Here is a 27155-nt window from a genome sequence, read left to right as displayed (position 1 = left end):
CTGAACACAATAGGCTACTCACTCCTAGACCTGGGCACAGCCCCCACTTCAGCCCCCAAGACAGAGGCCACCAGAAGTAATTTGCTCCAGGATACAGTACTGCACCTGTGACTCCAAACACCCCTTCCAGGGCAAGGCCACATGCATTGACAAGCCAAAGCCCCACAGCCCTTTAAGATAGAAAGATCTCCTTTATTAATGAACCCCAACAGTATTTCTTCAGATACAGGAGTTTTGAACTCAAATACTCAGAAGAAAACAAGTTAATATTGCATTATTCTCATAAGAAATACTGCAACTTATTTCCGGTAACATATTGCAAAGCGAAACAGCTTGAAAAGAAAAAAAAAATTAAAAAAGAAAAGAAATTAAGTCAATCAAACTGGAATTAAGGTTTTGTTTCTTGGAACGATCCGAGTCCTCGCAAGCACAGCTCGTTTCTGCAGATTACTCCCCAAACTGTCGTACAAACAGACCCCGATTGCTTGAATTCCTTATGAGCCCACAGAGGTGCAACATTAAAAGCTACGATTATCGGGTAGCAAGTGCCCCAACCTTCGTCCTCCACTGCAGCCTCAGTGAACCTGGCGTTAACGGGTTGTGAACGTCTTCCCCCTGAAAGGATGCAGAGAGAGGTCAGCGCAGCCCCCAGCACTGTTCTGGGGTGCCCCAGGGTGGCTACGGGGCTTTTGGTGGGGCACATGCTTGCACTGAGCTCTCAAAGCCAGGCAGGCACCGCTGGTTCAGAGCTCGCAGGCATTTGTGGCTGCAGAACCAGGTCATGGGGCTGTGGGGAAGGGTTGGCTTTTGCAGAGGGGACAACCCCACTGCCCTAGAGCAGAACGCAAAGGGGGGCATGCCAGGACACACAGAAAAAGGATGCCAAGGAGCTCTGGGATCAGCAGAGGGTAAAGGACCTGAGGGAAACATGTTCACACAACTGCTCTCCACCCACTTTGCTCTGGGCTGCTTTATTCCCAAGAGGGAGCCAGCCAGCTAGCACGGTGGCCCAGGAGCGCTCCTGGCCCCAGCCATCTGCTGGCCAAGGGCAGCCAGGGACTCCAAGGAGCAGCAGATGCACCAGGCAGCAGAAACCTGCTCCAGTGCCCACAAACCCCCAGGAAGGACCTGGCCACTCTCCCCTGTGAGCTGGAGCTGCCCCCAGAGGTGATCAGCCAGCTTTAATATAACAGGGGAAAAGCCCCATGAACACCACTACGGGCTCGGGGGACGACGACAATGGAGACACCAGGGCTCACAAAGCCGTGTACGAGCCTTCTTTCACAAAGGACCTGCCAGCACAGGGTTTGCCACAGACCCAGCTCCTACAAAGGACACGTGAGGCAGTGAATGAGTGTGGTGGAGGGAGCACAGGGGTCCTGAGAGGCCAACATGCCCTGATCCAGGCTTTCGCCTCAAGGCACCCAGGCAAGCACCTTGCTATGAAACACCCCCTTTCTCTCTCAGATGGGGTCCCAGCACATCAGGCCCTGGTCTGGTCACCCCCACAGCATCCCAGTCCTCCCTGGACTGGAGTATGCCAAGCTGAGAAGGAGCAAGCTCATGGCTGGCAGAGAAGCCCAGAGAGCCAAGCCCTGCTTTCCTACTCACGTGATTGTTTTCATTTCTTTCTTCTCTGCATCTGGACGGGCACGGTTCAGCACCTTGAGGAAATCCGATGTTTTTGCCCTCATACGTGTGTGAATATAGGCCTGCGTTTCATTAGGACAAAATGGGGATGGGTCAGGATCCTTCCTTCATAGCTGAGATTTCAGGACACAGGGTAGGAGCTATTTTTCCCTTCCTTGTTGGGAAAGCACGTAGCTCTGCACAGCCATGGTGCTATGACGGGAGTTCAGGAGGCAACAGTGAAAATTGCTGTCTAAGCCCTGGTCAAAGCCAGGTCTCTCTGAACAATTACCCTCATTTCTGTTCCCGGAAAGAAAAGAAACCAGATCTAAAAAGAGAAAAATCCTATTTCGCTGCTAGCATGGGAAGCAAACAGGCACTGCCTGTGCCAAAGAGCAGGGAGGTGATAATGCATCACTTGCCACCCCTGCAGGACTGGGGAGGGCAATGCCAGGGCCCAATGAATTCTCAGGGGGGCACCCATGCCCCGAGCTCCTCCCCTGCAGCACCCAGGTTAAGACGGGCCAAAGCTACCCTGTATCCCCCAGCCCCATCCCCTCAGTACCTTCGAGCACTTGATGTGATAGTGCAGGTAGTCCCGGAACGTGTGGATCAGGTTTATGGTGTTGTCTCTGGCAGCAGCATTGGTGTGACGGGGGAACAGCACTGAAAGAAGAGGGCAACGCAAACCGTTAGAGCCTCCAGAGGCTACCAAAGGGCTTCACGTTCCTCCAATGCTGGTGGCTTCAAGGTGTGCTGCTCTGAATACCTGCTTTGCTCTCTACAAAGAGCCCTTTACTGTGACACATACCAAGACTAAGCAGCACTTGTGATTTTAAACACAGGGCTTTGCAGCACTTTTCCACGTCTCCTGCAGCAGCCTGGACACAGCTGTGCACTCTGGAGGACACAGGCAAGGCCAAGTGCCCAGAGATGATGGCACTGTAGGAAACTGCATGACGCTACTTCAGTGCTTGGGAGAAGCAAATGGAGGAGAGAGCTGGGAGGCAGACAAGGGTGGCCAGGCCGCTCAACTGATTTCAAGATCTAGACTGCCCTTGGATCTTGAAATCTGTTGTGGATCCCTGCCTGACAGCTTGTCAGCACCGTGACAGAGCCAGACTTGGTTACTGCAGGAGCCTGGTGGCTCACTCTTTCCACAGGCTGGTGCTGTGCTAAGCGTCCCTGATCCAAAGGCTGAAAGACCTTTTGTCTGGGTGATGATCTCACCTGGGACTGTCAGATCAGATAACAGGGAAATTTCATCTGGACAAGAATGAAGTCTTGCTCACTGTCCCAGACCTGCCATCAGACAGCGCTCCCATAGCTAATGAGCTGCCCTAACCTCAAGGCACCATTCCCAGCACAGGAGGAGGGCAGCACTAACTTCACCTTGTCCTGCAGTGTCTGTGCTCCACCTCTGAGCTCTGAACTGCAGGAATGCTGGCCTGAGAGACCCTAATGGCACATCCAACCATGACCTCCAATTTCTCTGGAAGAGACCTTTCCCTTTGAACAGGGCAGGGTTTGGACTCCTCAGCATTGCTGCCCAGGAGGAAGCGATGACTCTGCTGGCCTGCACCTCTGCAGGCAGGGGAAAGTGGCTCATCAGAGATGGAAATGTTTGGCCCAGAACAAAGAGGCAGAGCTGGAGAAGCAGAACTCACTGCCCTGCTCCTGATCTCTGACTGCCTCTGCTGATCAAGCACTGCACAGGTGCCTGCAGCTGGACAAGCTACAAATACACTTGCATGAAACCTCCCACAAGAAACCTCCAGTTTCTACAATATCACAGCAAAGCCACCCTTCTCTTGCTCCCAAATGCTGAACTTATTTTACAGGCAGACACTAAATGGCTCACTGTCCACTTCCATGCCTTCTGGCCCACAGCAGAGCTGAGGTGACCTGATACAGTGAAGGGACACACTGAAGGGGGCAGACAACGCAGACTGCAACTGCAGAATCCCTTCAGCGCCCAATGACCTGTTTGAAGACTCAGGGAAGGTGAATTCCTTTTTGTTTTTCATGCAGCAGGAACCTCTCTCCTCCCCAAGTGTCCCCACGCCTCAGAGCTGCCTGCTTACCAAAGGTGATGTAGCCAATATTGTCGCCAACAGCCGCGTCTGTGTCTTTCAGCTCCAAGGGCGGCTCCCTGTGGCTGAAGAGCACCTGTGGGGCTGTGTGACTGGCCCGGCGACCCTCCTTGAACTCCTGAACAAGACAAAGCGAAGGTGAGTCCCACTACGACACTCCACTGGGAAAGCAAACGGGGTTTCCCTACTCCCACAGCACAACTGAGCTGGAGGTTTCCCATCTTTCCCTGAATGGGCTGAGTCTATCAGGCCAAAGCTCTGGAAAACAATCTTTTTTCCCAGCAAAACCACACCAAAACGCATACTGTCCTGGGTTTACATGTGGCACTAGCACAGCCCCTCAGCTGTGGTGGCTTTCAGCATCACCCTTCCTACCGTGGGTGTTTTGTGGAAGGGACACCTCAGTCTGAAAAAGCACCTGAGACAGCACAGTTCCTGCCAGGTAAACATCATTAATGCTTCCAGCAGAAGTCAGCAGCGCCCATCAGCCCAGAGGAAAGGAAATTCTCAGAAAGGGCTGTGAGGTCTCCATTGCACTTAGCATAAAGGCTCTGCTGTTTGAGAAAGCACCTCCCACCAGGAATCTTTGCCTCAGCATTAAGAAGCACCTATAGCATTTGAAGCTTGTGTGCGAAGCCTGCTCCTCCTAACACTTCTCTACCTCGAAACAATACCTCCAGGCAAGGAGATCCCTTCCACCAGGGAACCTCTCTGACAGCAGCACAACCCCCACCTCCCATGAAATGAAGTGGGTCTGCATTTCAGGAATTATAGGACTGTCCCCCACATGGGGCTGGGAAAGTCCAGACAACAATCCCCTGGCCCAAGGCAGGGCAGCCTCCCCTCTGCCTCACTGTCCCCCAGCACAACCTACACATCATCAGCCACCCTCGACCTCTCCTCCCTTCTGAGCAGAGCTCACCCTGGGAAGGGCAGGAGCATCCATGCCACTTTTAGAGAACCCAGTAGTTCACTGGGGTTTCCTTAATGAAATGCTTAGCTTGCACTTCCGCCTGCTTATGCCAGAGGGTACAATGGTTCAAAAAGGCTTCACTGGTTAGTTAATGGTCAGATTTTCTCCATGAGAGCCCAGATGAGCAGCCACCATGCCTGACTGGGCTGTGTTATGCAAGAGCAATAGCTGGAGGGAAGGAGCCAGTGTGACTCAGAGTGGAAATTCTTGTGGCTGGGCAGGAGCAGGGTTTGCTGTTGTAAAAACCAAGAACTTGGGACACGGAGACTCTGGGAGAGCCGCTGCCTTGAAGGCCTGCCGCCTCCCTGGGAGCCTCACAAACCCTGTTTTGTTCACCTCATGCCTCCCTCCCTGTTTTAAAAGCTGAACTCCAGGCTGTGGGATATACTGGTGGGGAAAAGCTCAAAGCCAGAGCAGATGCCCTGCCTGTAGCTAAAGAAGACAGAGAGCAGAGCTACGAGATAAGACTCCCATGACAACACAGACCCTGTTCTAATGACCCCCAAACACAGATAAACCGGTATCCAGCAAAATGGGCCAGTAACTTGCTGTCCATGAGCCTGTCAACAGCATGGCCTGGCACCCCTGAATGGATGGGCTAAAGCTCCTCTAGCCCTGGAACACACTGCAGGGCCCTGCTCCCCAGCTGTGCCTGTGCAGGAGGCTCCCCAGGTGCTTCAGCAGACATAAGGTGAGTTAGGCAGGCCAGTGACACAGATGAACACACATACCAGCATGCACTGAGCTTTCCCCAGCTGTAAGCAAATACCTCAATCTCCACAGGCTGCACGCAGCCACTAACAAACATGCAAAGCATTTACTATGGCCTCTGAATGCTTCCCAGCTAAATGGCAGTTGCAAAGGGTAGCTGAGTCCAGAAGTACTTGGCATTATGATGATTGATTCAAGCCCACAAACTAAGCAAATTCACAACTTTGAAAAGCTCAAAATCTAGACCCTATTGTGGCATGTGAGAGCAGCCACACTGAGCTGCTGAGACTCTGCAGCATTTGAGCATTGGCAGGAACAAACTTCAAGGTGAAGACAGCTCTCGGCACGATCGCAGGCACGACACATTGCCTCACCCCTTCTTCTCCCTTTACAGCCTCCCTACCACGCTCAGCTCCTCAGCTGGCTGGCGATCCCTATACCACAGCTAGCTGCACTACAGGGCCTCAAGGTGGATACTGAAGTATTCACCATGGTGTTTCTCATCTGTAACACGTATGTTTGGCTGTCCATACAAGCAAGACCATCGATAATAAAGATGCCAATGCAAGAGCCTGGATTAGAAAATACACCACCTATTAACATGGTTCCTCCATCCCAGTGCAGCCTGGATCCCTGCAAAGCATTTACGTGCACTAAACTGCCTATGAGTTAACTTCAGCCTAACATCTGCTTGTTTGGCAATGCTGCTTCAAGCAAGAAGGCATCTGAATCGAAGACCAAACCCTTTCCCCATAATTCAGTTTCCATACCTGCATAAACACCTTCCCGATCACCACGTCATCGTCATCCTTAAATACCGTGCTGAACACAACCGTGACACGGTCCTTTTTTGCCTCGACATACCTGCAGGGGGGTGAGAGAGGAAAACCCAGCTGTGAACAGGAGCTAAGAGGTACAACTGGATGAGGAAGAAACTGCCAGACAAGGTCAAGTGGAGACAACCACCATTCACAAGCCTGGCTGCTGAAAATTTCCCCTCCCTCAAGAAAGTATTTACAGGGAGCAAAACATTTCTGTTGGGAGTGGCCAGTTTCTCTGCTGCGTGCAGCCACAAGTGCTGCCACTAACAGAGACTCTTGTGTAACATCCCTGCAGCCCGAGGGATGAGAGCTACCCTCAATGGGTACTTCTGACAGCCTAGGACAGGCCCTTATTACCCTGAAGTAGAGAGCAGTAGGATTTCCTGACTTTCTACCACAACACAGAGCTGGAGCAGGAAGTGTACTGACAGCTGACTCCCATGCTGCTTGGTTTGAACACTTACATTGTCTCATCATCCCGGTAGTGGATGACAGCTCTTTTCTCTCCTTCTTTGCCCTCTTCCTGGAATTTGAAATACTTCTCAAAGACTGAAGCAAAGCAGTTGCGCTTCAACATGCCAGCTTGGTGCACGATAGCGTCCTTGTCTGCGGGAAGGTTCTCCAGGTCGTAGAGCAAAGAGACATTGTAACCTGGGGAGGGACAGCCACTAACTTAATAATATAAGCAGGGCCTTAATGAAGCCAGAGACATTTTCTGGGAAGAGACACCTACAGTCCCACCTTTGCCTTAAGCCCTCCCAAAAGCCCCAGGGGTGAGTGCTTCCCACTCCAAGCATCACCAGAAGCCATGCCTGAGCTCAGTGCGTGGCCATGGCAACACTCCTGGGGCTCCTTCCTGAGCTCCCAGACACACGTGCTGGCTGAGCTGCTCCCAAGTTTTTACAGTGAGTAGGAAGAGATGCTGTCACAGGTAACCATGGTTTTCCTGTGTCTCACGAAGTGTCTTTGAGAAGAACAAAGACCCCAACTGTGAGGAACAGAGGCTTCCCGGAGAAAGGCTGCATTAAGAATTACAGCTTGTGCTGCAAGCTACTTCAGCCCTGATGTACCTGAGCCACCTTTTAAATTGCCATTCATTGTACAGAGCCCCAGATATCAAGCTCTTGAAGTGCAGCCTTCATTTGAGGCAACTTAAGTCATTTTGGAATTGCATTCAGACATACAGAGTAAATGTTATTGGAGGGTTACCTGATTCAGGATTTACCAAGTAGCTTCCATAGACTTTCTTCAATACCTAGGAAAGAAATTAAACATTGACAGCACAAGCCATCAGAGTTGTTTTCTCCTGCACAGCCCAGGCCATGATTGCTCTCCATGTAGAAACATCAAATTAGAGCACCTGCCTCCCCTAGTCTAAGTGAACTTGGACAAATATTAAGTCACCAGTTTCCAGTGTTATTGGCTGCTCCTGCTCTAGACAGAGCTCCCTGAAGCCCACTGACAAGGGACACGCTGCAGGACAGGATTTGAAACTGGAACTTTTTAAAGTTCTTGCTGGTCTTGAACTTGTGCAGGGAAGAAAACCCTTTCCATACACCTCACCTTCAAAGGAGAACTGTCAGCAGAGCTTGACACAACTGATCTGAGGGCTACAACCGATCTTCCCATTCAAAGGCAGATGCAAAGTGTGCCCTGACCCTCTCCTTGCAGGAAGGCAAATTCAGAGCAGGGGTCAGGCACAACGTGGCTGGGCAATTGCCCGCCCTGTCTCAGCCTACTGCACAGGAGAGACAGGGATGGAGAGGAGAGTGCCAGGCAGCTTGGATGCCTCCCAGAAGCAGAGCCGCCTACAGCATAGCAAAAACCTTTCTTCAAACATAGTCACTGCTGAATTTTACATCAATGGCAATTTTCAACTGAGCCATAGCTCTGTGTCAATGAGGGGGCCGGGAACAGGAGGTATTTCATAGAGAAGAACACAACAAAGCTGTGGCAGAACTAGCCCTCCTGGGATGACACCCACTGCCACGCAGAGAGGATGCATGGGCTCTCTGCATGCTAAAACCTCCTCTCAGCAGAGAGCCTGCCCAGGGAGATGCTCTGTCTTAGCAGGAACCCCACTTTGTGCTCCTTACAGTGGGGTTTCACCAGAGACAGAGCAGAAACAAGCTCCATCGTCTCCAGGGAAGCACAGAAAGCAACAGTTTGCGAACTGGTGATTTAAAAATGTAATTTCTATTTAGTCAACACTCCCAAGGCAGTCCTGCAGAGATCCCATTCTCCTCTAAAAGCTTGGGAAGTTGCCTTCCACCACCACCACGGTGGCTGCTGGTGCACAAGCCACTTGCCCACCACAGCAGAGTTCTCCTGGGATCACACACTGTACTGATCCTTGCTAAACATGCTGGGAGGGGTCCACCCTTTGGGCTGCTTGACTCTCTCGTTTGCCAGCAGCAGTACCTTCAGTAGCAGGCAATGCTGCTCCTAGAAAGCTCTGTATACAGGAACCAGGAAAGCAGGACACTCAGTCATATTTATTCTGACTTTGGTAGGTCTTACGGCAACTCGCAGGAATTCACTTTGGGTTCAAATCGCTTGTTTCTCGCCAGACTCACAATAAACTCATGGAGCAGTTTCCTTGTTTTCCTCCAAAGACAGACACCAGAGGGAAAAGCCTGCTGAAGAGCCTTGGGTGAACCCCATTTGCTACCATGTGGAGATTTGAAAACTGACTCAGGAACTGAGTCACACTTCCTGCCTCACCACCCAACCACAGCTCAGAGAGGCTCTTTGTTTCTACCATAAATGGGCCTCCACAGCCCCAGCCCATTCAACAGGAACTGAACCTGCTACTTCACACAGCAGCAGTGAAAAGGGAACCAGTCTGCAGATCAAGGTCTGCACACACAGCAGGAGCCCGTCGCTCGCTCTGAAGTGTGGTTAGAAGAAGAGCAGCGCTGTGGGACTCCAGATTTGTCTTGGTGCCTTCCTTCACTTGTGGGCTCAGCACATCAGTCAGAGAAACCATTCGATATGGTCACGCCTCACACTCATTTGAACATTCAAAATTAGTAGTGCCCTTTGCCTTTCAGGCTGTAGGGTCATATAAGATGACTTCTTATTCATGAGAGAGTGTAAATACACTTTGCCCTTGTCTTCCAGCAAAGTGGGACTCCTGGTTGGCATAGGGCTGCTCCTTTGACCAGCGTGAGATGGGAGCACAGATGCTTCTCTAAGGGTTAGAAGTTAGATCCGTCAACATTGCAAGGACATTGCGATGCTAAGACAGTATTTGTAGGCTCAAGGCCCAGAGATGCTCACTCACCTCATCAGCACCGTGTTCCTGGAGTTCCTTGTAGAATTTCAGAGAAATACTGACCATCACTTTTGTCTTGTCTCCATTGGGGTTTGAAATATGGTAAAGGACTCCATCAAAGTCTATGAAGCAAGCAAGAGAAACGTGAGGGAACAAGAACCAGTTCCTATTTTTGAGGAAGGTTTTCCCTACATGTTCTAGGAACTGCATAAAGCGACACTGTTCCCCCTGCTCCAGCCCTCACACATACACCAAGACAGAAACCTGTAATTAAGGAAAGCGGTAACGTCATGTAGGGAGACCTGTTATCATTCAATGGGCTGAAACAGTTTTGACACCTGTCCATCACAGAAAGCTTTAGTCTAGTGTCATTTAGTATCCCTGGCAAATCAGCTTGTGCTCAATGCACAAGGATACAAACAAGCAGAGACGGGAGCCTTCTGGATGGCCAGCACGGAAAGTGACTGACATGCCCACTGGGCCAGAGCTGCAGCCTGGAAGAAAAAACATCTCTGTCAGCAAAGGCAGCTCAGCCGCTGCCTGCTGAGACAGCTTCCACTTCACTGCAAAACGGGCAAGAGGCAGGGAAAGGCAACCCTCCAGCTACCTAGCAAACTCCACTTCCTCATGAAGCTCTGCAGCTTACAGAGATTTTTGATAACAGAAGCAAAAAAAATCAGTTGCTGAATGAACACTTGAACTTCCTTGGCACTTCTCATCCTGCAGAGCAAACTTCAGGCGATAAATTCATCTTGCCTGTCACACCGAGCCAGCTTCCTAACAACCCAAACCAGATGGTGCTAAAGACCTAATAACAAGTAGCATCAAGGGCAGCACTGGAGAACAGGCAAGATAAAAAGAGAAGAGCTATGTAGCACACACACACTAAAGCGCTGCCACCACTGAACTCACTGCTGTGGGGACAGTCCCAGGGAAGGCAGATGGACAGAGAAAATAGCGAGGCAGCTGACAAAGCCCCAGCTCTGGGGACACTGCAGGGTGTGCACACTGTCTGCCCCTGCACAGCTCTCCTCCACTGCAGCAGTGCTGGGTGAATTTGGGCACACCAGGCATAACTGTGGGCAGACCATTTGAGCCAGCCCTTTTTTCAGAGAAGTCAAGAGAGCTGTGGAGCTTACCTGCAAATGTTACTTCTACTGCCTCTGGTTTATTTCTAAAAAGAAAAGAAAACAAAGGAGGTAAATGAGAACTCAAACAGCAGCCTCCAAGCTGTGAAGGAAAGAAGATTAATTTCCAATGCCTTGTTTCTCACAAGCAGCTGTATCTGAAAACCCTTCTATCTCCTGCTGTTCAACTAGCAGATAACCTCTGAAAAGAGATCTTAGACTTCTCCCCATTCCTATAAGCACCAGTTTTACCCCAGATGATATAAATAGGCCTTGAAGCTGGCAGAAATTATTATTTGTAGTTTATGAATAGATTTTGAGATCACCGATTTCCAGTTAGAAATGCCTGAGAAAGCTACTCATCACTAAGGAGCTTAACAAGCGCATTCTCCATACAGAACAGCTACGATACAGGTTTGAGGACAGAGGCTCTTTTTTAAGCTCCTGCAATACCAATTCACAGAAGGGGACTTAGAGGCTGAACAATCCTTCCCAATGCAGTGCCCCCTTCACTACCAACAGCAGCTCTGCAAACGCATTGATACAACTTGCTCACAGAGAAGACCCCTTCTCCAAGTTCACGGCCAGGAGCAAACCACAGAAGGAAACTTTCCAGCTGTGCATTTCATCCTGCCCCTTCATGTCCCTTCTGAAATACCCCAACACTATGCCAACTACCCCTGCAGGAAAAACTGTAGATCTGGGTTTGCTCTAACACTGTGCAGCGTGGTCTTTCGGATCCCTGATCAGCAATGAGAGCACCTTGTGAGCCAAAGACACATCACTTCTTACGCTGTGGGTATGAAGATTTAACATCTTAACAAACCCTATTTGCCAGTTTGTCCATGATTTGTAGAACAGGATCCCAAGAAAGATCTAACTGCTTCTAAAAAGTGGTTTTGTTGGGACTGGCACTATAAAACTGCTTTGGCAGCTCTGAGGGGATTGATATTAATAGGTTATTCTCCAACAGGGAGCAATGCAAAGGTACCTCCACTGCTGAGAGCAGGGGTGTAAAATAAGAACAGGGTAAAAACGCCAGTCTGCTACTGCTGTTTCACAGCATATCTCTGTTTATTTTTCAAAAGTGGCTGATATTAAACAGAGTACAGGCAAATGCTATGGCTGATAGAAATCTAGCCTCTAAAATAGTTCATTCACATCCATCTGAACCAATGTACTGAAATAGCTCCCCAAACCAAAGCCAGTGTCTCAAGGCAGCCTTGCGGTCTCAACTATGATGCCACTGCCCAGAGACCAACTTCAACCTTTTTGCCAAAACTTGCTCTGTCCATGCATGTGTATGCTGCTGGGTACCGGCTACACCTCAGTACGTACACCAAGAAAGGTGGGGGAAGTGATGACTCAATATCTACCTTCCCTCACCATATTCTGGAAAGGTTTTAATGATTTTTTTTTTCCCCCAGCAGAAAGCACTGTTCTTCCATCAGTTTTTCTGCAGACAGCCTCATTCCTGGAAGCCAGGAATGACCATGATGTGCTAAAACTCAAGATAGGCAATGTAGGGAGACCAAGGCACTGAACAGCACTGATCCCAGACCATGCACCGGGTCAACAACATTTTACTCAGGTGGAAAGGGAGGAATTAACCCCCAGCCAGAGATCCTAAGTGGAAACCATGAGGTGTTGCTGTTTCTTGAAAGTTATTAGCTGTGAAAAGCAACAGTCCTTTTTGTGGGAGGCTGGAGAGCCTCCGTCTTTTGTGCTGCATCGCTGAAGATAAAAACCACACACTTGAAAGAAGCAGTGCAAGCGCATCCAATGTGGGTCCTTTAGTTTAAGAGCTGTGCCAGCTACCTGTGACCTTGCTCACTCTCTATCTCCCCCTCCCAGCTGGGCCTGAGATGGGGGCTTGCAAGGCATCCCCTGGCTGCATATTCAACTCAGGCTCTTGGAAAGGGGAGCAATTCCCCAAACTGCATCCAAGCCACTTCAGCTCACTGAGGACTGCTCAGAGCGGCAATGAAAGAAAATCCCACTGATCCCACTTGGTCAGTCGATGCAGACATGTTCTTCTTTTAGAGCACCACACTCAGACTTGGGAATCAGCTTGGATGGCAGTATAAATTTTTATAAAAAAAGAAACCTATGTAGGAAGCTTTAAAGATAGCGCAGTCAGGCACATGAGAGCTAGGAATATTAAAGAGGACGCATCCTTAAACCTTGGTTCCGTCTTCTCAGAGGAATACCATTCAAACCCCATTCCCCATGCACACGAAACCGATGCCTCCCAGAGCCCAGGCTCCCAGCACACAGCACCTCCCACCAAGCAATGCAGGGAAGCAACTGACAACCAGTGCACTGGAGTGGTTTTGCCGAGGAAGGACAACGATTCCCTGCTCACTCACCCAGTACCCCAGGGGATGGCAGGAAGATCACTCTTCCCATTATTTAAGAAGCCATGTGAGACCGTATACCCAAAGTCAGTTAATGGCTCTGCACGACAGCCTTTGTTCTGCACACAAAAGCTTACAGCTGACACAGCCACATTTCCAAATGTTTCAACGCAAGCATGGATTTCTTAGAGAAGTTATTTTAACACCAATTTTCCAAGTGGTTCGGTTCTTGTACTTGGGGATGGTGAGGAGGGGAGATATTTAAGGGAAAAGCAGGTAACTGGACAGAACTTTGGGTGCTGAATATTCAGCCGCTTCCCGGCATAGACTCAGTGAAGCAAGCACTCACGTGAGCCGCATACAGAGCTCCTAACAGCTACGCTGGCCCTGTGATCTACTGCAGGGTGTTTTTCTGCCTCACCTGGCACACACCTAAGTAACCCAGGCCTGGCCTGGCCCAGGGGAGGACAGGGAAGGGTATGAGAAGTGTGGCTGGGAGCAAAGTGAGCTGTCTTAGCCCTTCACAGTTCAGCAGCCTTACAACCCCAAAGTTTAAAGTGCTTCTATTTATTTCTCTGGCTCATCTCACCAAAGCTATCCTGGCTACTTAAAACATTTCCACAACAGAAAAATCACCCTTTTGCTACCTGATTTGTTCTTCCCCCATCAAGAAGTCCCCAGGCAGAAGAGAGAAGAGCTCTCACCTCCAGCCTCCCACGGGTTCCAGATGAGCGACAGCGATGCAGGTCATACGCACATGATCACTTCCCCTCGACCTTCCACCAACCCCATCTTCCGCCAGCAGAAATAGCAGCGGGGACATGCCAAACACTCTGCAGAGGCACACTGTGTCCTCTCCGTGTTTGGCCCTCCCAGATCTTGTGCAGGCAAAGACTTTGTGCAGGCGATGCACAGTGGGCCTGGGACTGTGCTGCTGCAGGTTGGGTATCTGTTACCGTCAGGTTACTGGTGTGAGCCCAAAGCGCTCTGTCAGGTCTAGTGTGCTCCAGTGTCCCCTGACTCCATGATGAGACCCATCCACACCCATGGCAAGAATCAGCAGTTTAGCAGCTCGGTGCAAAGTGACTGTAAATCCCAGCCATGCTTTTTGTGTTTTACTTCAAAGCGGGGCTCTGGGCAGCAGGGAGCTTGTTTGAGGCTCACGTCCACCCCTGACTCAAGTCTCCGAGAACCAGACTAAACCTGGCTACACTCAGAGGATTTCAGACAGTACAGCCCATCCGCTCCCAGGGCAGAGAGCTGCTGTGACCCCTACAAGCGCCTTACCACCAACGCTACCTGAACCATAGCCTCCCCCAGCGACTTTCCCTGTTTGCTACCCTCTGCCCTAAATGGACAATAAAACCAGCTCATACCAGGAATAACTGAGATGGCTCCTCTCTGCACTAAACACTGAATCCAGACCAGACCTTTCTACAAAATCCTGAACTCAGATGCTAAAATGGCAGCTGTTGCAGGCAGCGGTCCATTTTCTGATAACACTTACCAGGTTTGAAGTCAAATCCACACCAAATCCCATCTGCCCTCTGCTTCTAACAATAAAAGGCCCTGACAGGTTTTACGTCTTCTTGCCCGCATCCCTCCTATTCATCTCCAAATGGCTCCTACGCTCCGTCTATCTAATATAGAGCCAGCTCCAAATCAGATTTTTCACCCCAGCAGAACATCCACGAAGAGCCACAGTGCCCGTGGAGAGACGCCAGCAAGCACTTAAGAGCAACAGCAAATCTTTTTTTCTGACAGCATTTCCTCAATTTTGACTCGGACAACTTCCAAACTTCCCTGCTTCATTCTCAGGCCATGGAGGCTCTTAGCCATATGTTACAACAAATTTAAGAACAGAAGAACGAAGACTGTAATTACGTAGAGCCCTCATCTTCTGTATTAAACAGAGCTAAATGCAAACTTTGCCAACAACCGCATTGAAGCATCTCCCACATCACAATTAAGGCCTGTGCCCAACAAGGGAGGATGGCAATTATTTTAAAAGCTGCAGGCATACAAATATTCTAATCTCTTGCCCCAGAGGAGAGGGGGGGGAAAAAAAGAAAGGGGGTATTTCAAAGCTTAAAGGTCTGAGCAGAGCTTTCAGATCACCAGGGCTGACACACAGTTTGGAGACAGCGAGCCAGATTCAGTGTCAGACTGCAGGCTCTCACTACAGAAAGGCCACCCCAATAAAAAAATTATGAGAAATGTCTAAAATTATCTGAACAGTTCCTCCACTCCTGGGCCTCGCTCAGCTAACAAAAGCTACTCTGCGTAAGCTGCAGGAGTGTATGAAATCAAAGAGCTCCTGCAGCTCTGGCAGCACACACACCACGAACTCGAGGAGGAGTGCTCTGTCAGGCGGGCAATGCCAAGCAGTGTACAGCAGCCCCCACATGTGCCAGCTCTCCCCTCTTGGCTAGGTGACCCCTCTATGCCTGAGCTTCTCCCATGCCGTGGGCAGGGCAGCCTGGAGGAGGCTGGCTAGTAGGAAGGTGTTGGGATTCCCAACAGACAAAGCACGGGCCAGTCCTGCAGCACACAGGTGCAGGCAGGTCTGCTTCCAGCCAGGTCTTCACCCCACACATATCCAGCTGCAGGTAAGTAACCCGCGGTTCCCCACCAGAGTGATCCAGTGCTGTGGCAGGTCTCTGGGGAAAAGCCTCATTTTCCACACACCATTCACTGCATTTCTTTAGACAGCAACTGATACCCACTTTTCTTTGGTGTCAAGTACCGGTGGCTGCAGCAAGAACCGTTCTCAGAGGATAATACAGAGCAGGCCCCTTCCAGGAACCTGAGATGAAAACTGAGGCTGGAGCGATGACAGAACAACCTGCGAAGCCTAACACTTTGCAGATCTGGGCTGCTCTTCCCTCCTGTTCCCTGCGCTATTGCTCAAAAGCAGAGCACTGTCTGGTTCCACACACAGGTGGTTCACGATCTGCCATTAATGCAAAGTCACCTTCCCTGGTAGCTGAAGCCAGATGCGCTGTGGCAGCCCAGGAGCTACAAACACCCACAGCATGCTCAATCAACGCAGACAGCCAAGGTTTACCAGTAGTGCCACCCATGCCATGCTGAACCCAAGGGTACCACTTTCTGCCAGCGACATCACCCAAGCACTCCTCAGAGTAAGGTAGATTGAGTTTCAGCAGGTGAGGCTGCAGGGGAGATGTGCAGCTCCAGGGTGGGCTTGCGAGGACACTGAGCCAGCACCTGCCACTGCTGCTGAAGGAAGGAGATCTGATCCCTGCTCCTCTGCTGCACCATGCTGAGCAGCCTTCGCACAATGAGTGGGATGAGGAAACTCATCTGGGCTAAAAATACCCAGTTGTGCCTGTTTAATTTTAACCTAGGTCACTTCCCCAATCCTGTTTCCCCTGAAGCCACAAAAATGCCTGTGTCAGCAAGAAGGAGGGGGTGGCAGACGAGCAACCTCTGTTTTCAGTGGGGCCACTGAGCTCCCCTGAAGTGCCGTAGCCACAGATCACCACAGCCACTCCTGCAGGGAGTTTCTCACTGGTGCCCAGCAGGACCCAAAGCTCCTCTACCCTACCAGCATGCCCAACAGCCTCCAGACGCTCCTCGGTCTCCCCACGATGAACTCTCTTCGCATATCACATCATGAACACAAAGTTCACGCTACCTGGTTTCACCCAGCACTCAGCCTCACTGTCTGAAAGGCTCAGCTTTACAGTCAATGAGCACCAAAGCAACCGCAAATGGGAATTACCATAAAGCACACGAGTGCAGCTTCAGCCCAGCTCTCTCATCAGCTCACAGGAACTGCTCTACATCAGGAAAGTTCAAGCTTCAGCTGTTTCCCTATGTAGCTAATAGTCAGGAAGCCCTGCAGATTTGTACCTACTAAAGGCTGTAAAGAAACCAACGGTTTAAGATTCTCTTCCCTCCACCCCCAACCAAGGGAAAATGCATGCTGTTCCCCAGCTATGCAAATTTGTTTTCTTTTGCACAGTGGGTAAATACTAAGTAACAATTAGAGATAGATGATTAATTTACTGGCAATTTGGGGGGAGCTATGTATGACTGGAAAACCAAATCCTGTGAGTGAAGCCCTGTGCCACTTTCACTGGGGTCAGTTAAATTAGAGTGGGACAAGAATGGACAGTAAATCTGGCTTGGGAGGCAGTTCTTCCCTGTGTGTTAACAGAACAAGTATTCACCAGACACAGAAGACAATCATCAAAAATGTTTTACACCGAAATTGTTTGTTGGTTTTTTTTTTTCTGTCTGTGTGGTTAGCAAAGGGAAGCAATGATGAGAAACAAAATCTTCCGACTGGTAGAGCTCATCCCCTCCCATCACATTTCTATCAGAGATGGGAAAACCAGAGTGTAGCTGACACGTACAAAAGCTCACAAGCTGCCTCATTTCAACACACTTGTTTCCAGGTACAGACCAGGTATTCCCCCGCTGCAGCAGTTAGACACTTGAAAGTTTCAGCAGCAAATTCCTAACTGAAGTTATTTCAACAGATTATTGTAGCTTTAGGCCTTTGTTTAAAAATGTGGTTGGTTTAAGGAAATGGATTTAAAATAAGAAATTACAATATTGAATAAATAAATCAGACACATTGAAGTCCATTACATGTCACTGCCTTCATCTAAATACCACCCTTGAATGGTGGCCGTCCAAGAAGGTGAGATTTCCATGGGTTTTGCCCACAAAACCAAACTAAATTTGGAATTACCCTATTTACAGGTGGATGCTGCCAAGCCCCAAGGACCTTGTCAAGGGAGGATTCTTAGACACGGGTTAAGCCCTGCCTCACGTGTTGATCTCTGTCTGCAGCCCTGCCAAGGTACCTTCCACACTGGCAACTCCAGGGACAGCTGATGGACCTCCATGCCAAGCGGATTTTGACATATAATGTACAACAATAATGTTATGAGCAGTTATTAGCTCTGACTTCTAAAAGTGACCTAGTTCTATATGACAGGGTGAAATACGAAGTGTCTCTCACCTGATGGTCCAGGAAAACTCTGCAGGGAGCCTGCTGAATCATGGCCACAGTGTAGCCACAGGAAGCAGAGGGGAGCGACACAGCCCATGTCACAGAACAAGTCCCCAGCAAAGGATTTGGAAAAAAAACCCCGCCCTGCCCGACTCCCACGCTGGCGCTGAAGCCACCAGGCACACCTAGCTCTGAGACAACCACTATGGACAAATCCGTGCATTGCATCTGCCCCACTGCTGGTTTAGAGCAAATAAAGCAAAACAAACTCTGTCCGAGTGTCCAAGACTCGCTCCCAGTCACTGAACCCCTTAAGGCTTGACCTTGCCCTGACTGTCCTGTGTGCACCCCCAAGACATGCCTTGGGAAAACCATCACCGAAATAGTGAAATACAGGAAATCCCTTCCTGCCTCCAGGCTCAGCACCACAGGAGTGACCCCCGAACTGTGGCCGGAGGGAAAAGAAATTTCACATTGTCATGGTTTAACCCCAGCCAACAACTAAGCACCATGCAGCCACGCACTCACTTCCCCCCCACCCAGTGGGACGGGGGAGAGAACTGGGGAAAAAAGTAAAATTCGTGGGTTGAGATTTAACAGGACAGAAAGGAAGAAAATAACAATGATAATAACAACAATAATAAAATGACAATAATAATAATAATAATAAAAGAATTGAATATACAAGCGATGCACAATGCAATTGCTCACCACTTGCCGACTGATGCCCAGTTAGTTCCCAAGCAGTGATCTCCGCAGGCCACCCCCCCCCCCCTCCAGTTTATATACTGGACATGATGTCACACGGTACAGAATACCCCTTTGGCCAGTTTGGGTCAGCTGTCCTGGCTGCATCCCCTCCCAACTTCTTGTGCCCCTCCAGCCTTCTTGCTGGCTGGACATGAGAAGCTGAAAAATCCTTGACTTGGTATAAACACTACTTAGCAACAGCTGAAAACACCAGTGTGTTATCAACATTATTCTCATACTACATCCAAAACATAACACTATACCAGCTACTAGAAAGAAAATTAACTCTATCCCAGCCAAAACCAGGACACACAGGAATAAAAATTGCATAACACCCATTCCCTAAAAGACTCGAAACCAAGAGAAAAAAATACACCTCCCTGCATATCTCAGACCTTTGTCTCCACCCTGCGCTTGCCTGGACAAGAGGGCCCCAGCACAAGCACAGAAGAAAATGCAGAAGTAACTAACTTCCTCTCTTTCAGCAACACAGTCAAAGCACAAAACTTATGTAGAAATGACATCTAAAGAAAAGAACATGCCATAGATGAGTAAGAAGCAGAGCACCATCAGCCACGCTATGAATCGATCCAGGAACAACTGGCATGCCAGGCAAACGTGCCAACGCAGAAGTGAGGAGGCTTTGCTGTACATAGAAATGGAAACTTCAGGGGCCCGCAGGCTGGTGCAGAGCAAGCGATACCAGCTTTGGTCACACAGAGTCAGGTTTTCAAGGTGTGCTTAAACCCGCAGACTGCTACCTCCACATTTACACAAACACATGGACACACGCGCATTCTTCTCTCTCCAGCAGGAAAAGTGTCTTGGTATGGACTTGTGATGAACGAGCACTTCTGACACACACTATTAACCTCCGTACACGTAATATTTTCTAATGGATGCAGCTGCAATACCATAGCGGTGACCTGGGAGCTCTGTCTTCCCAGTGCAGTGCCTGTGCTTTTGGGAAACTTGTAGCATTAAATGATCAGGCTCAAGAATAAAAAGCCTGGAAGCAGCTCGGCTATCCTGCAAAGCAGTGCAGCCTGTGAGGTTATTTTATGGAAAACCAAACCCCAAAAAACCAAACCAAAACCCATCAAAAACAAAACCCAAAAACCCAAACCCGAGCAAGAAGTCAACTGAGAGGGTAAAGCAGAGGAAATGGCCTCTGTCACAAGTTCTGCACACAAAAGGCTGAGAGCTTTGAAAGCCACTGGAGGAAAAAGTGACACAGAAAAAGGCACCTGCCTGGGGGATCCCTTCCCGGGGCAGCCTGGGCCCTGCTCTTTGAAACGCCAGGGCAGGCTCCACCCCAGAGATAACACCACCACGCTTTGCTTCTCAGGACTTTGTCTCCATACAGAGGTGCCTGGTGCAGACAGCCTAGAGAGCCCACAGGTAGTTCAGCTGCAAATAAGGACGTTTATATGAAGGGACTCTCTTCTGAGCCAGGCTGTGCTCAGATAAGCACCTTTACAGCTCTGCTGCAACACTTACACTAGAATAATCACTGGCTCCCCAGGGACTGAACTGCCCCAGCCAGAGATGCAGGTGCAAGCCAGCCCCCCCAATCCAGCCCCCGAGGCCAGGACACCCACTAAGCTGGCACCAGGGGCCATGGCAGACCCATGGGCCTGCATCCCTCCTGCTCAGGAAAGCAAAGGGGGGCAGGCTGGAATCTGCTCCCCACGCCCAAAGCAAAAAGCTGAGGCCACAGCTCCACACACAGGCTTCCTGTTCCTCAGCTCCTCCCGCCCCCATTCTGTACCAGTGCTGGCACCACGCTGGGCCGTTCTGATGAATGCTGCTTTACCCAAAAGCAAACATCCTTGCAAATCCACCTTCCTCCCTTCCCAACTCCCTCCTTGCCCAGGCTCTCTCCTCCTCCTCTGCTCCCTCAGCCCACCTCAACACTGCAATCTCCAATACCCTCCCCAGCTCCCTCCTCCTCCCCTGGGGCCCCCACACTTGCCCTAGCACTAATCACCCCATCAAGCCCCACTCCCCCCTCCAAGTCTGTCTGTCCGACTTTGCTCCCTCACCCCCCAGACCCTCACTCTGCCCAAGCTCTGATCAACTCCATCGCCCCCAGCTCAGTTACCTCCACCCAGACCACTCTCCTCCAGTACCGACACTCCTCCCAGCCCTCCCACTCCGCAGGCCCCCCATCCTGTCCCAGCTCTGTCCTCATCCCTCCCCAGGCCCCCATCCTACCTCAGTGCCACCCCCCCACCGGCATTCTCCAGGCCCCCCGTCCTGCCTTGTCACCATCCCCACCAACCCAGCCCCATCATCCCCCAGCCCCCATCCTGCCCCCGTACCAACTGCCCCAGCCCAGCCCAGCCCCTCCATCCCACAGCCCCCATCCTGCCTCGGCGCTCCCCCCCCCGCCCCGCTCAGCCTCAGCCTCCCCCGGACCCCCATCCTACACGGGCACCACCCGCCCCGTCACCCGCCAGGCCCTCCCCTCTGCCCGGGCGTTTGGCACAGCTCTGCCCCCGCCAGCCGGCGCCGCCCGCCCCTCCCTTCCTTCCTCCCTCAGTCCCCGGCCCCGGCCCGGCCGCCCCCGGCCCTGTCCCCTTCCCCGCCCCGGTCAGGCCCGGCCCGGCCCCCCCCGTCCCTACCCGGCGGCCGCGCCCTCGAACTTGAGCGTGAGGGTCTCCTCGATGATGCGGTTGTTGACCTCGAGCAGGATCATGTCGGTGCCGGGGAGGGGAGGGGCTCTCAGGGCGCCGTGGCCGGAGGGAGCCGAGCCCGCTGCGCGCACCGGGGACCCGCCCGAGCCTGCGCCGCCGCTTCCGCTCTCGCGCCCGCGCGTCACTTCCGGCCCCGGCCGCGGCGGAGCCGGCTAGGCGGCGGCAGCGGCGGCGGCGGCGCAAGCGCGCTCGCCTCTCCCGCCCCGCCCTCGTCCTCCACGTCTGACGTCACGGCTGGGGTGCCCCGCCCACCGGTCGGCGGAGGCGGGGCGGGAGGGGAAGGGGGGCGCAAGGGGGGGTGCGCCGGGGGGGCGGGGTACGGCGGGGGTCCCCCCAAATGTGGTGGGGGGGCAGGGATATGGGGTGCTCCTGGGGTATGGGGGTCCCCAAAAGTGTGGGGTGCCCCCAAGGATATGGGGTGCTCCTAGGGTATGGGGGGGTCCCCAAAAGTGTGGGGTGCCATCAGGGATATGGGGTGCTCCTGGGGTATGGGGGCCCCAAAAGTGTGGGGTACCCCCAAGGATGGAGGGGTACCCCAGGAAGTAGTGGGTGTGCCCCAGAGTATGGGGGTCTGCACAAGAACTGGGGGCTCCAGGGATACGGGGGTGGTTACAGGGGAAAGGGGTGTCCTGCGAACTGGATGATTCCAGGGTTACGGGGCCCCAAAAGTGTGGGGTGCCCTCAGGGAATGGGGACACCCTTAGGGGGCTGTGAGGGTGCCCTGGAGCTGGGGGATGCCCAAAACTTTGGGGGTGTCCACGAGGAATAGGAGCGTCCTCGGGTCTGTGGTGACGCCCCAGGGGTATGACCGTGCCCCACAACTGTACGGGTGCCCCCAAGGAAGAGGGGTGCCCCCAAGGAAGAGAGGTGCCCCAGAAGTGTGGGGTACCCCTAAGACTGACAAGCGCCCCAAAACCGTGACCATGGGGGTACCCCAGAGGGACAGGCGTACCCGGGGGGTGCCCTCAGGTGCAGGTTTCCCCTAAAGGCAATAGGGGTGCTCAGAGGAGTGAGGGTGCCCCAGGGTTACGGGGTCCCCTGAGTCTGCGGGGCTGGCACGGGGGCATGGCTCTGCCTGGCAGCACGGCTTAGCTTGGCTTGGCAGACAGGGCGGGAGGGACATGGGGGTCCGCTCTGGGGGGCGTTCCCCGCAGCACCCCCCAACAGGAAGCAAGCTGCCCCCGCAGTGTCCCTGCGCCCCCCAAAGCCCCGGCGCCCACCCCCACTCTATCAATGGGGAAACTGAGGCACGGAGCCCTGCCATGCCTCTGCCCACTGACCTGCCCACCAAACCCTCCATGGTCTCGGAGGGCCTCCGCCATCCCGAGGGGAGGGGGCTGCAGCACCCGGGGGGCCTCGAAGAGGAGCCCTGCATCTACTGGGGGCCAGGGGACAAAGTGGGGATCCCTGGCTGGAGACCCCCGGGGAGCATCACTACAGGGGGGGCGATGCACCCCTGGGTATGTCCCGGTGTCACCCGCTGCCAAGTGGCCTGGGACACCCTGGGGCAAGAGGGTGGCGGGGGTGCTGCGGGCTCCCCAGGGCCCCGGGGAAGGCATCCTGGAGGGGCTGGGGAAGGGTCCCTTCTGGCTGCCACTTCCCCTTCAGGCTGGCAGAAGGTTTTGCAACCTCGCTTCCTCCCTGGGCAGCATAAAGCGGGCAGCGGAGGGAAGGGGTGCCAGGAGGCGGCACAGCGGTGGGTGCAGGTGAGGGACTCTCCTGCTGGCCCGGTGGGACCCCCGGGCCTGGTGCTGCCCCACATCCCGCCACGCTCTGCACCGGAGCCCTTTGGGGGTGACGCCTGGATTTGTCTCTGTGCCCGGGTGCTTCCCAGTAAGAACCGGCTCGGGACGGGGAGAAGACCCCAGATTTGGGAGGACAGCAAGGGCAGCGAGCGGTGAGTCCCTGTGGTGCTCCACTGGAGATCGGGGCTTTCCTCGGGCTGTGCTGGCCCCCCAGCACCCAGCTGAGCCCCCTCACATGTGGAGTGGACTGGGCTGGGGACTGAGGCGGGTGGCAGTGGCTGCCCAAGGGGCTGCCTGGTTCGGGGGGAGCGGGAGGCGGCGGGTGGGGGCACCAAGGGCTGTGCTTGGGGCTCATCCGGGGTGCAGACCCCCCGCAGTCCCCAGGGACATTGGCCGTGGATGCCCTAGGGGGTAAGCGCCCGCTCCCATTTCCTCGCACAGCAATGAGCCGGGAGGGTGCTTTCCCATGGAGTGTCCCCTCCTTCCTCCCCCTGGAGACCCCCAGGGCCACCCCAGTGTCCCCCAGCCCTTCCAGGGTCAGGAGGGGAAATGGGGTGCTGCTTATTCCCCCAGCCAGGCCAGCTGCAGGGTACCCGCAGGTAGGGGATACCCAGTCCTGGAGGAACTGCTGGGATTTTGGAGTGGGGAGGCAGAAAAAAGCAGCCAAAAATAGACTGAGGGGAAGTGCTGATGTCCGGCTCTGCCCCGAGCCTCCAGTGGCCCTGCTCAGGGGGACCTCTCCCCATTGGCACTGGCAGTGTCCCTGGCTATGGTCCTCTGAGATGGTGGGGCATCACCATCCCGGGATCACCATCCCGGGATCACTGCAGGAGCGGGGCCAGCAGAGCCAGCGAGGGATTTTTCTGGGCAGGGGCACCAGCCCAGCTGCAGCAGGGAATTCCCACTGGACAGAAGGGGAAAGTTTGTCCCAGGAAGGGTTTGGGTTCAAACGGAGCCAGCTCAGGGCCGGGGACCCGCCAGCACTGTGGGGACTCAGCACCCCCAAGCAGCCCTGGCATCGCCAAGTCCTGGAGGGGCTCGGGGATTGAGAAACGGCACAGAGCGGTGAAACTGGAGTGAAATGGGTGTCCGTATCCATATCAGGAGAAGGCTGAAACCCAATGGTTTTTGGGGAGGCAGGGACAGAGCAGGGTGTCCTACACGTGAGGAGGCAGGAAGAGCGACTGTCACCTGTCATTTCCCCATCGTGGCCAAGAACAGGGGACATGGGGATGCCCGGCAGCGCCCAGCTGAGCAACAGGAAAACCAGAGATGTGAAATATTTCCAAAGCCGCCTGCAAAGGGTGACACATCTTTCCGTCCAGGGGGTGAAACCGCTCACACAGGGACAGGACGGGGAGGGGAAGAAGGGCATGAAACCACCTTCAGACCTTCTCAAGTGCCGCCTGCCCTGGGCATTGTGACAGCAACCTTGCCGCTGGCTGTGGCGGCAGGAGGGGCGGCTCAGCAGCAATGCTTGAGGGGATGGACAGGCTGGAGGGATCTAGAGGTGCTCAGAGGACTTTGGAGGTGCCCAGGGGGCCCTGAGATGCCCAATAGCTCAGCGGCTTCTGAAGGACCCACGCAAACCAGGGGGACCCAGGGATGCTGGAGGGGCTAGGTGTCCTAGGTGTCTACTGGAAGGATGTGATGCTGCGTTGATATGGGAGCCCCCCAACCCGAGAAGAGGTGGCTGGTCCGTGAGGGAACCCCTTCCTCCATGGAGGACAGGGAAGGGACAGGGTTGGGATGAAATGGAGCAGACCGAGGGGTGCTGGGGGTGTTGTACAAGGGGACGTGTGCAGGACAGTGTCCACCTGCAACACTGCCCATTACCTGGCACAGTGTGGACACGGGGCACAGTGAGTGATGGAGGGGGGCTGCCCACTGGTTGGGAGGGGACCTGAGTGGCAATCGAGATACCACAGGACCCAGAGATGCTGTCACCCCTGGCCCACACCACCCTCCCACCCCACACTCATGCTGCTCTGTGCTCCCCAGGCAAAATGGATTCCTTCTCCTTCAGTGGGGATTTGTCCAACCTCTTCTCCCTCTACAACTACACCTATGACTATAGCACGGCCATGCCCGGCACCGCTATCTCCTCTGCCCCATGCCGGCCCGATGGCTCTGTCCTCAACAAGTACCTGGTGGTGGTGATCTACTGCCTCGTCTTCATCCTCAGCGTGGTGGGGAATGGCCTGGTGGTGCTGGTGGTGACCTCCAGCCACACCAACCGCTCCGTCACCGATGTCTACCTGCTCAACCTGGCCGTGGCGGACCTGCTCTTTGCCCTCAGCCTGCCGCTCTGGGCTGCCTACCGAGCCCACGAGTGGGTCTTTGGCACTGTGATGTGCAAAGCCATCTCTGTGCTGCAGGAGGCCAACTTCTACAGTGGCATCCTGCTGCTGGCCTGCATCAGCGTGGACCGCTACCTGGCTATCGTCTACGCCACCCGGGCTGCCACCGAGAAGAGGCACTGGGTGAAGTTTGTCTGCTTGGGCATCTGGGTCTTCTCCGTGTTGCTTTCCCTGCCTGTGTTGCTGTTCCGTGAGGCTTTCCCCTCACCCAGCAACGGCACCGTGTGCTATGAGCGCATCGGTGGTGAGGACACAGCCAAGTGGCGCGTGGTGCTGCGGGTCCTGCCGCAGACCTTTGGCTTCGCCCTGCCCCTCCTGGTGATGCTCTTCTGCTATGGTGTCACCATCCACACCCTCCTGCAGACCAAGAATTCCCAGAAGCAGCGGGCAATGAAGGTCATCTTCGCCGTGGTGCTGGTCTTCCTCATCTGCTGGTTGCCCTACAACATCACGTTGGTGAGCGACACCCTCATGAGGACACGGGCCATCGCTGAGACCTGCGAGAGGAGGAACAGCATCGACACAGCCCTCTCTGTCACGCAGGTCCTGGGCTTCGCCCACAGCTGCATCAACCCCATCATCTATGCCTTCATCGGGCAGAAGTTTCGCAACAGCTTCCTCAAGATCCTGGCACAGCGTGGGCTCATCAGCAAGGATGCTGTGGCCCGCTACGGCCATGCCTCCTACGCCTCCACCTCTGGCAACACCTCCACCACCCTCTGAGCCCTGCAGGGACCTGACCCTTGCAGCTCCCAGCAGGTCCCAGCAACCCACACACCCCAGCATCTTCGTCCAGCCCCCTGGGATGCAGGTGGTGATGCCACAGGGATGGGCAGGGCCACCACTGGATGCTGGACCCCGTCTGGAAGGGGGCTTAGGCAGTGAGGGGGTAGGACCCCATTGCCAGGGGAGCTATGCCAAGCGCCGCCTACCCTTCCCACTCTGTGGGGCAGAGCCTGTGACTTTGGGGATTCTGTGCCCCTGCTGTGGGGACGGTGTTCGTGGCCGACAGCCATCCAGCAATAAAGGAGTTGGCGGGTTGGTCACCCATATCTGGCTCCTCTTTGCCATGGGGAGGGAGATGGCGGGACAGGGCCAGGGCACATCTCTGGGGATGGTGGGTCCTGAGCTCCCCACCTCAGTGCCAAAGCGGTGGTGCCAGCTGAGCCTGGCAGGGTGTGGGTAACCCTGCTTCCAGGCCAGGGAAAAGCTGTTTCCCAAGAGGCTATTGCAGAAGGTTTGGCATCCTGTGTGTCCCCAGAGGGGACCCAAACCCGAGTCTCATTCCCTGTAGCTACTCAGCCAGGTCCTGGTGCTTCCCTGGTGTGGGGGTCTTGATGAGGCATCTGTCCCACCTGGGGACAAAGTCACCCCCTTCCCAACCCCAATCTGAGCCCCAGTGGAGCAAATCACTGCAAGATCACTGGGCAGCCCCTCACTGACACCAAGCCAGCCCTGTGACCCCTACTTGAAGGGTGCCAGCACCCAAGGCACCCCCTGCCCCCCCGATGCTGCAGTGCCAGGACATCATTGCGTAAAGGGCTGGAAACCTGTCCCTTACACAACCGGGACGTTTCCGCCCCTGCTTGGGCAACTGGGGATGGCACCAGAGTGGGGCAGAGGGGC

At 53.6% G+C, this 27155-nt stretch overlaps 3 protein-coding genes across 3 annotated transcripts; 1 reads left to right on the top strand and 2 right to left on the bottom strand.

The window, feature by feature from the left end:
- Window positions 1-171: 171 nt before the first annotated feature.
- ARPC2 (actin related protein 2/3 complex subunit 2) lies at window positions 172-21552 on the bottom strand. Its single transcript, XM_069781119.1, has 10 exons — window positions 21353-21552; window positions 10644-10678; window positions 9514-9626; window positions 7437-7482; window positions 6692-6878; window positions 6177-6270; window positions 3714-3840; window positions 2195-2295; window positions 1612-1712; window positions 172-615 (listed from the first exon to the last, which is right to left on the bottom strand). The coding sequence occupies exons 1-10, from the start codon at window positions 21424-21426 to the stop codon at window positions 591-593; spliced, it is 903 nt and encodes a 300-aa protein (XP_069637220.1). The 5' UTR covers window positions 21427-21552; the 3' UTR covers window positions 172-590.
- LOC138685247 (proline-rich proteoglycan 2-like) lies at window positions 21546-23983 on the bottom strand. The gene is made up of 5 exons (XM_069782951.1): window positions 23967-23983; window positions 23405-23573; window positions 22705-22926; window positions 22358-22406; window positions 21546-21793 (listed from the first exon to the last, which is right to left on the bottom strand). The coding sequence occupies exons 1-5, from the start codon at window positions 23981-23983 to the stop codon at window positions 21546-21548; spliced, it is 705 nt and encodes a 234-aa protein (XP_069639052.1).
- Window positions 23094-26579, top strand: LOC104317195 (C-X-C chemokine receptor type 2-like). The gene is made up of 2 exons (XM_069781117.1): window positions 23094-23321; window positions 25171-26579. Exon 2 carries the CDS (start codon window positions 25176-25178, stop codon window positions 26250-26252), a length of 1077 nt encoding a protein of 358 aa, XP_069637218.1. The 5' UTR covers window positions 23094-23321; window positions 25171-25175; the 3' UTR covers window positions 26253-26579.
- Window positions 26580-27155: the final 576 nt, after the last annotated feature.

Source organism: Haliaeetus albicilla, chromosome 4 (genome assembly GCF_947461875.1).
Source record: "Haliaeetus albicilla chromosome 4, bHalAlb1.1, whole genome shotgun sequence".
Classification (NCBI taxonomy): Eukaryota; Metazoa; Chordata; class Aves; order Accipitriformes; family Accipitridae; genus Haliaeetus; species Haliaeetus albicilla.
This window is presented reverse-complemented; position numbering and strand designations above follow the sequence as displayed.

Excerpts from the sequence above, each read along its gene's own strand:
- ARPC2 (XM_069781119.1), bottom strand. The coding sequence starts at position 21,426 with ATGATCCTGCTCGAGGTCAACAACCGCATCATCGAGGAGACCCTCACG. Across the intron at positions 1,713-2,194 it reads ATCACATCAAGTGCTCGAAG|GCCTATATTCACACACGTAT; the intron begins GTACTGAGGGGA and ends AATGAAACGCAG. Across the intron at positions 616-1,611 it reads AAAGAAATGAAAACAATCAC|GGGGAAGACGTTCACAACCC; the intron begins GTGAGTAGGAAA and ends GCATCCTTTCAG.
- LOC138685247 (XM_069782951.1), bottom strand. Across the intron at positions 22,927-23,404 it reads CAGCCCAGTCCACTCCACAT|GGTGTCCCAGGCCACTTGGC; the intron begins GTGAGGGGGCTC and ends CTCTTGCCCCAG. Across the intron at positions 21,794-22,357 it reads GGTACGCCTGTCCCTCTGGG|GAGCACCCCATATCCCTGCC; the intron begins GTACCCCCATGG and ends CCCATACCCCAG.
- LOC104317195 (XM_069781117.1), top strand. The coding sequence starts at position 25,176 with ATGGATTCCTTCTCCTTCAGTGGGGATTTGTCCAACCTCTTCTCCCTC.